At 40.1% G+C, this 8,720-nt stretch overlaps 1 protein-coding gene across 1 annotated transcript; it reads right to left on the bottom strand.

Moving 5' to 3' along the window:
• Nucleotides 1–44: 44 nt before the first annotated feature.
• On the bottom strand, nucleotides 45–7,728 carry skic8 (SKI8 subunit of superkiller complex). The gene is made up of 11 exons (XM_085357669.1): nucleotides 7,642–7,728; nucleotides 7,252–7,301; nucleotides 7,130–7,157; nucleotides 6,313–6,418; nucleotides 4,256–4,428; nucleotides 3,134–3,282; nucleotides 2,792–2,885; nucleotides 1,713–1,806; nucleotides 1,441–1,533; nucleotides 921–999; nucleotides 45–312 (listed from the first exon to the last, which is right to left on the bottom strand). Exons 2-11 carry the CDS (start codon nucleotides 7,261–7,263, stop codon nucleotides 223–225), a joined length of 918 nt encoding a protein of 305 aa, XP_085213795.1. The 5' UTR covers nucleotides 7,264–7,301; nucleotides 7,642–7,728; the 3' UTR covers nucleotides 45–222.
• Between the last annotated feature and the right edge of the window lie 992 nt (nucleotides 7,729–8,720).

Raw genomic sequence — 8,720 nt, 5'->3', positions numbered from 1 at the left:
ACACTGCCATGAAACTGATTCATGACAGAGAGCGCTCCATTCTGAAAGAAATGCGATGAACGCCAAAATACAAAAACAACCCTTTTATTTGACCGCACTCGGCCGGTGCAAAACAGTCCATCACATTTACAGCTTTAATCTCTCCCTCCCTTCATTATCAATTTCTATAAGTGATTTGAGTTGACAGCTGTGGAGGTCCTCTCTCAGCCTGGATGTGTCTCGTCACATGGGACAGTCGTAGATGTGGATGGCACGGTCGTCCCCAGCTGAGATGATCTTTGAGCCGGTGCTGTTGTACTTTACACTCCACACCTGTGGAGAGGAGGATTGATCAAAACGGGCAGCTCTGAGCACCTTCACTGCATATGTATGACAACGCACACCACAACAGCCCTGTATACTGTACTATAATTTAACACTACTTCAGTATTTCTAACTGTTTTTTAGCTGAAGTGCATGTGTGTGTACGCAAGCTTTAAAAATATCTAAAAAATGCAGTCTGACCCTAACTGAGCAGTGCAGAAGGCAGAAATGAATCCGAAGAGAGCAAACAGATTAAAAAGACCGATGTCTAAACAGAGAACAAAGTAAAGCTGAGCAGTTAATTGGCTGCAAACTGTCCCTGTAGATTTTCTGGTTTTGCCGTCACAAAAACAATAATGGCAGCTGCCTCTGATGTCGTCCCTGAGGACACGTGCTATTTTATTAAAGGCTTTGTTGGAAAACAGATCAAACTGCCCACAGGCATCAACCAGAGATCTAATGACAGCCAGGCTTATTGGTTTTCCACTCAGCTCAACCATCAGACAGAGGTCACGTGACGGGCCGCTGGATGACACCAGGCATATTGATTTAACTGACAGTAACAGGATTTTATTACTTTGAATTTGATTGTTAACACGTTAAAAACGCAGAGTCACCTGGTCTTGATGGTCGAAGAATGTGTTGATGCATGCTCTGGAGCCGGCGTCCCACACCTTCACACTCTTGTCAGACGAGCTGAAAAGGGGGGGAGAAATTAGAAGATCTTACAGATTTTATCTTGGCCAGCTCAGTTTGACTCAGCATTGTGGAAACTGAAAAACAGCTTTCACTGACTAAAGTTTCACACGAGGAGAGCAAAGCATGAGAAAGCAGAATGAGGAAACAGACTTTGAAATCCCTGACATACAACTGATGAGGGTGGATCTGCCATTATATTCAAACACATGCACAACAGCATCGTGTTTCAAGTCTCTTTCCTGAATAGTATCGTCACTTTATTTATCCTGTGTGAACATGAAGCAGAAAATATTGACCTGGAGGCAGAACTTCTAAATCACACGATGTCTCCAAGTAATAACAGATGTGATTTTTCCATGTGTTTTATTACAAAGTGCAGCTTTTAACTATCAGGATATAAACTAGCACTGTGCTACCATCTGAGGAGCTTCATGTTACCTTGAGACAAAATGAGTGTCATCAGGAGAGAAGGCGACACTGAGAACCCAGGACCCGTGGCCGCTTAGTGTGCCGGCCAAGTTGGCGTGTTGCCTGTGAAGTGATTCCAGCAAAGTTAATTAAGCAAACAGAATGCATTGTAATCTTTATTATACCATAACTTTGCTGTTTAATAGTAGCGCTAGCTTTAACTCCATGTCCTTCAGGATCAATGAACTCATATATCATCTACAGAGTTAAAGCTGCTGTCTGGAAGAAGCTCCCAAACCCACACGTCATATATTTTGATGTAGCCGTCGTCTGAAGCTGTCACCAGGAGCTGGGAGTCCGGGGAGAACGTGAGGGATCTGATGGGCATGGCATGACCTGCGGAGACGGTAAACACTCTGTAAGAGTTCTCACACATGTTGGTGATCTTTGTGACATACATTTAAAAACTTTGAAGCCCTTTTTATTCTTAAGACTATGCTGTCTGCATTTCCTTCACTGTTTAGCCACAATTTAAAAAAATATTTAATCATGTTTAGCTTTTAAATTTTAAACTGTGTTTACTTATTTATCATCCAGAGAGAACAGAAAATTCCTTGTGCCAGCGTTTCTATATGAGATATCCTGCTTTCCTGTGTTTTCTATCATTGTTTTAAGTGCTGACAATCAACAAAGCCAAACTGAATATTAATTTCGTTCACTGGTTGGCTTCCTGGCATTGACCTCGCTTATAATGCTGCTTTTAGTCCACAAATTTTAAATATGGCTGAGGTCGGGGCTTTGGGAAGACCAATCCAGAGGCTTAATGTTAGCCTGCCTTATCCATCCCAAAACCAGTACTGATGTGTGTTTGGGATCATTGTGCTGTTGGAACACTCAGTTGTGTCCAACTTTTGACCGTACAGATGTTAAATTGAGATGTAAATTAATAATTTGGAGGTATTCCTCCTCCTCATTTATTATTCCATCCACTTTGTGCAATGTACCAGTGCCACTGTCAGCAAAACAGCCCCAGAGCATGATGCCACCACTGCCATGCTTTGAAAGAAAGCAACTGGGACATATATAGCCTCACTGTCCCTGCTATAAATTAGGCCCATACCTGTGAGGTCTAAGTACCCCTAACCCTAATGCAGTAGGAATATGTCATTTCTGGCTTCTGAAACTTGTTTTGCAATTTCTTAGCAATAAAAGGGCCAAACAGGAAAGTAAATCAATAAATAAACACTTATTTTTCACCAGATAACCTGACTAGTGTTAGTCATCATAATCGATGATGACTCACAGAGTTCATCCAAAATGAGTAATGAAATGAAAATAATTGGTTGTTACTTTTAAAATGAATTCTGATGACTGAACCAACCTTCCAACGTGTGGAGTAGCTTTCCAGTGGCGATGTCAAAGATGTTAATGATTCCATCGATAGCTCCGCTGGCCAGATACTTGCCATCTGGGCTCTGAGAAGCAAGGACCAGTAAACTGATTACTTTATATGTAACAACTGTAGCGAAATGAGACTGGATCACATTTAACCTTTGGCCCTGGAAAGAATGAGTTAAGAGGTAAAACAAAGGGATACACTGTGGTGAATGAGCAAATCAAGATGAGTTACTGGAAGACTAAAGCGGTGACATCTCGTCCCTCAGAGACTGAGCTTGACAAAACACCACCGAGCTGACCAAAACCAGAATTTACAGCTCCTTACATAAGCTATGCTCAGGATGAATTTTCCTCGCGTGTCCAAAGAATATTCCTTCTTTCCGCTGTCTACACCAAAGATGTTGACCTTGCCAAGATGGCTTCCTGTGGCAATGTACTTGGAGTCTGGTGAGAAGGCCACAGTCCATGCATCCACTACAGAGGAGAGCAAAGAAAGATTAAAACCAAAAAAAATGCTTAAATCTGGACATCACCACAATCTTTGTTTGCCATTTCCACAAATGAACTATAACCCTGATTTTTTCACACATCATCAAAGTGAAAATACAAAAGCAGCAGATCAAACATTAGCCTGGCAAAGTGCATCTTAATGTGTGCTACACTGTTAACCCAGGAACTAAGATTATACAGAGTATTCCCAAACTGCAAATGTGGTCAAACTATTTCCTGCTCCAGAGCTACGTGTGAGAAAAGCTGCCCAAAGCTTTATCAAACCTTTGATAAAGGGAGAACTTTATCAAAGTCATGGAGGAAGAACCAATTAAGTGTTGGCGCCTGGATTACTTTTATTAAAATGATATGGGAAAAAGCTCTAAGAGTACTCTTGCAGTTTCTAAACCTTCACACTATCTGTACAGGACCTGAATGGATGCGTGCATCGAGGGAGCTGGAGGCAGCGATGGCCCCGTTGTGTCACAGGTTCAGGTGTTTTCACAAGTCTACTTTTAACCAAACGAGCGCTTTGTTCACTAATGTAAAGATCATTAAAGAATCCGATCAATATAACATCAATTCATAAAAATAGCAAGGAAACAAAGAGTTAGAACAGTGAAATTAATTGTCTTAAGGAGGGAATAAAGAAAAAGTCTGCAATAGAACCGCCTGCTGAGTGAAAGAGAGTGTCACTAATGTAAAGTGACATGAAGAACAGCTGGGCTGAAGATACACAACCGAGCGGACATTTCTGGGTGTAAGTGTTCCTGGAAGGTGAGTGTACAAAAAAAATTAAACAAACATGTATAGACTGCACAGCAGAGCAGGCAAGCTACCATCCTCTGCACGTTTGTTGAATACAAACTGGGCAACGGTTTGCTCTGTAGTGACCTCACTTAAGTGCCAAGTGGTAAAAAAGGCAGCAGCAAACAAAGTGTGTGAGGTCAGGTCTTACCTGGCCCAGCGTCCATCGACTTTATCTGTTTCCCGGACTCGAGGTCCCAGAGACGGATGTGTGCGTCGAGGGAGCTGGAGGCAGCGATGGCCCCATTGTGACTGATGTCTACTGACACCACCCCCAGCTGGTGGCCCTCCAGCGTCCACTGCAGCTCCAGCTTCTCATCTGACCTGCACGGACAGCACGACACTGAGATTATTTGCAGAAGTGGGAAGTAATGGAGTGAAAATACTCCATTACTGTACTTAAGTACAGTTTTCAGGTATCTGTACTTTACTTGAGTAGAGTACTTTTTTCTGACTACTTTTTACTTTTACTCCCCACATTTTTAAACAAATATCTGTACTTTCTACTCCTTACACTTTCAAAACAGGCTCATTAGCTTTACTTTAACAAATCTGAAGTTAGTAATTATTTCACGTCACTGCGGGCCTTCATAAATCAAATTTGAGACTAATTAGTGACACATGACAGGCAGTTCTGTTTGTGTCTTAATCACCAGGAGATGTTGCATAAAAAGAGATGACATGTGCCAAAGTCAGGGGTTAAGTGGGTGGTGGGTTTTTTTTGGCACAACACCAAAACTTCAGGTGTCCATAAGTGTGTGGTTGGGGTAATTCGGCATCTAGCTAGCCCTACAGAAGAGGAGCATAAAGGGACTGACTTTCTTTTAAGTGTCAGGTAATTTCAAATGCAGCGTTTCTATCAGCTCAACAAAAATCAGCAAACACACAAACTGTTTGTGTGCAGTTTCTCTCACAGTGTGTTGCAGCTCAAGGTCCAGCTGCTGTACTTCACAGGGACTGAATGAGAGCTAACTTCACTCAGAGATGGAGAAAATAAGAAAGACAAGACAGGAGAGGAAGAAGAGAGGTCAGATTTAAATGTAAGGGCTGCTCATTTAAAGCTTAAGATCTTGTGCTTTTAAATCACTTTTTGAGTCTGCACATGTGACATCATGTTTTTTCATATTGTGAAATGTGCTGCAAAACAAACTGAAGTAGACTAACTGTGCTATTTAAAGGTTGCATGAAAATCTTCTGCAGGTTAATGCAGGATAAACAGGTCTGTGTGCTGTACAGTGACGATTTAAAGTGTGTGTCTGGTGCACAGTGGCTTTGGTTTCATGGTGACCTTATGTATATCTCTGCTACAAAGGGCAGTAGAGATTAATCTGAAGTTAAACTGACGATGCTGAGACTCCTTCACTGAATTCTACCTTCATACCAACTTTAAACAGTCTAATGTAAAGACAGTAAACGGTGTTGTGTCAGTGTAGAGGATGGAAATCAGCCAGGAAAACTCTTGAAACATCTGCTGACATCTTGTTGAACTCAGCTGTGTACAGCCACAAACAGCAGTAAACCACAGAGGACTAATAGCACAGATCAGCTGATCACAGCCTGTACACTAAGAAAATCTACTGGAGTTTTCAACAGAAATTATTTTGAGTTGTGATTCTTTCTTTAGGGTTCCTCCACCTGCTAAAACCCCACTTTAACCCCTGACTGTGCTAATTTGCCTGTTTAGAGGCAAAGTCACCCTCTACAAAGCAGCAACAGAAAACAGAGCTATTTTGTTTTTAAACTTCCTTCTTTTTCTTCTATTTCAAACTGAGCACAATTAGAATTAAAAATCATGCTAAAGTTTGTATTCCCATCTTCTAATATTTTATTATTACATTAATAGAGTACAAGGCTCACTTAGCTTTGCATAAAAATATGTGGTAGAAACATCCGCCAAAGAGCAACTTTTTACTTTGTTACTTTGAAAGAAGAAAAGAAGAAATTGAATCAGTACTTCAACCTTTCCTGGAGTCTTGTGTAACACAAATATCTTAAGTACAGAATGTCTCTACTTTTTCCACCTCTGATTATTAGATCATGTCAAGTCAAATAAACTCCAGAGAAGCTCTTAAAGTGATGAGCAGAAAAAGTGAATTTAAGCAAACTGGAAACTGGCTTTTAAATGTCTTCTGATTTTTGTTTTTTTTAAAGGTTAGTACAGTGTTTTACGTGTGATCAGCAATAGTATCGTCCAAATAAAATGCATACCATTTCCAGACTTTCACCATGTCATCGAGTGAGCCTGTGACGATGGTTTCTGAGCCGTCTGCTTCACTTTTACCCCACGCTGCTGTCCAGATGGCATCATCGTGTGCTGAGAGGATACAAATGCAGAAAAAATTAAATAAATGTGAACAAAGGGGTGCTTTATCACGGTGACAACACGTTACATGTGCGTGTGTCAGGGAGAGTGACTGCAATCACTCTTAGAGAGATTGTTGAAGGATTGCAAATAGCTGGGACCTGGTTTATCAATTCAGACAGACTCCCAGCATGTTGCCATCAGTCTGAATGAGTCTTTGTCAATATGCACAACTCGAGGGAGTGGTATTCTGTTCCTATATAACAGGAAGGTTGCCAAATGTGAATTTCTATCTATACAGAAAGCAACAGATGTGTAATCTTCCTTATTTATCACAGTTAATCATTGTAATATAAGAAACTGATTGCATGCAATTACCAACATGATCCCATTGAACCATTCCGCAGATATTCAATTCAATATTATTTACATAGTGCTCAATCACAACAGCAGCTTAGCATTGTAAGATGGAGACAATAATAAGATCCCAGACTGCTGCAGACTGACTGTCTTCTGGCAAAATTTATGTAAGATTTTAGTGACATTGTTGGTAGGCTTGACAATCTCATTTTCATGACACGACTATATCCTATTGGATAAAACAGACAATTTTCAGTTTAAAAAACGTGATAAAGACTGCAACACTGTCAAGAAAGAAAAAAAAAAAACACTCGTTCTTATATTATAACTCATAACGTAGTGGGACCCAGCATGTTTACTCACCGTGTTCTTGCTTGAACAAAATGCTGTACTGAAATCAAAACACAAATTTAGAGTTACTCTAATTGCGGAGAAAAACAACAAGAAAACATCAAAGTATGAGGCTGGTTGTATTTACTGCTTACTTGAGTGCTCATTGTTTTGGTCCTGGATATCCAGTTACACTCACTTCAACCTAAGATTAAATAAGAGTCAGTGGCAGCAACCCAAAATAACTTCTGAAATAATGGACTCTGGCAATGAATTTAACCTCCAACGCACACACTGGACGCCGGGATAGTCGAAAATTAAAGTCCTACTACTTTAACCCAACTCTGAAGACCCAGAAAAACGAACTTAGTGAGGAAAAACTGATGCTAACGCCTGTTAGCTCTGTCTACCAGCGGTTACTGTATCACTGCGGCTTAACGATGCGATGAAATGCAGCTTCCTGTCAGCTACAGCTGAGTAAACTGAGCTAAATGTGCTAATTGTGTGAACCTGCTAACTGCGGCAATATAAGCGATAATACGTACCTCAGAAATCCCTTATACAATGTTTTATTAAATTTTAGAGGCTAGGAGAGCTACATGTGAGACGCCATAATAACATTTGATGTAACTTCCGCTTTCAGCCGACTTCTTCTTCTGCATCATTTCCCCCCTAACTTTTTTCTACCTTAAGAGCTCGCTATCGCCGCTAGCGGAGAAGAAGTTCATACAATTAAAAAACTGTGGGTATTATTTTCATATTGAATACGAATTTCAACGCAAAGGAGATTTATATTTTAAAATTTGCACAATAATAGGTCATTTGTGGTCATAGGATAACATTTTTTTTCAGTCAGACAGAAAAATTGATACTCTAAATCTGATTTGTGACTTTGTATCCAGTTTTTCATTTCCTGGTAAAAACTGAAATTAGAGTTAATTTAAATAGTGTTTGCAGTAAAACAAACAAAAACAAAAAAACCCTTAAGAGTGGTGAGACCTGCTTACAATAATGTGGCTTTGCATGTAAGTTGTAGAAGATGTCAGATTTGCATTGGGATCGCAAGGACGATATTAGAAATGAGCACATCAAATAGTTCAGGTTGGAGACAAAATTAGAGAGGCAAAGCTCAGATAATTTGGAAATGTGCAGACAAAGGAAAGTGGATATATTCGGCAAAGGATGTTTTTTTCTTGAATAAACTCAGACTGTACCTATAGGATGTAGCAGCTCTGATATCAAGTCCTTTTTTGAATTCTTTACTTGAGCATTTTAGCAATTGCCATATTAGTCCTGATTTATCTGTCTTTTTGCACACTAATGGGGACCACAATGGACTAAAGGAACAACATGTTTTATTCAGTAAGACTCTAATTTGGTAATGGAGCCCATTGGAAAAGCTGTTTAAGAGGTCATAGGTCACAGGAGTAGTAGGTTTGTTTCCCAGTAAACTTCTATGAACTCCTTCTGAAATCACAAGAGTCACCCCTAGTGGCTATTATAAAGGATGCAGGTTTAAAGCTCTTCTGCACTGGTTTCAGTTTTCAGACAGAGGATATTTCCATCTTTAATGTACAGTTAAGTGTGGGCTCCTATAAGGTTCATGTATGAATAAATGACAACA

The sequence above is a fragment of the Diplotaxodon limnothrissa genome, linkage group LG7 (genome assembly GCF_057381915.1).
Source record: "Diplotaxodon limnothrissa isolate DT_005_m linkage group LG7, D_limnothrissa_male_GT1.1, whole genome shotgun sequence".
Taxonomy (NCBI): Eukaryota; Metazoa; Chordata; class Actinopteri; order Cichliformes; family Cichlidae; genus Diplotaxodon; species Diplotaxodon limnothrissa.
The sequence above is the reverse complement of the archived record's forward strand: the minus strand, read 5'-3'. Positions and strand labels throughout refer to the sequence as shown.

What these genes read in the sequence shown, in the direction of transcription:
- skic8 (XM_085357669.1), bottom strand. An exon ending in GCTACTCCACACGTTGGAAG is followed by an intron (nt 1,807 to 2,791) that starts GTTGGTTCAGTC and finishes CCGTCTCCGCAG; the next exon opens with GTCATGCCATGCCCATCAGA. An exon ending in TACATCAAAATATATGACGT is followed by an intron (nt 1,534 to 1,712) that starts GTGGGTTTGGGA and finishes ATCACTTCACAG; the next exon opens with GCAACACGCCAACTTGGCCG.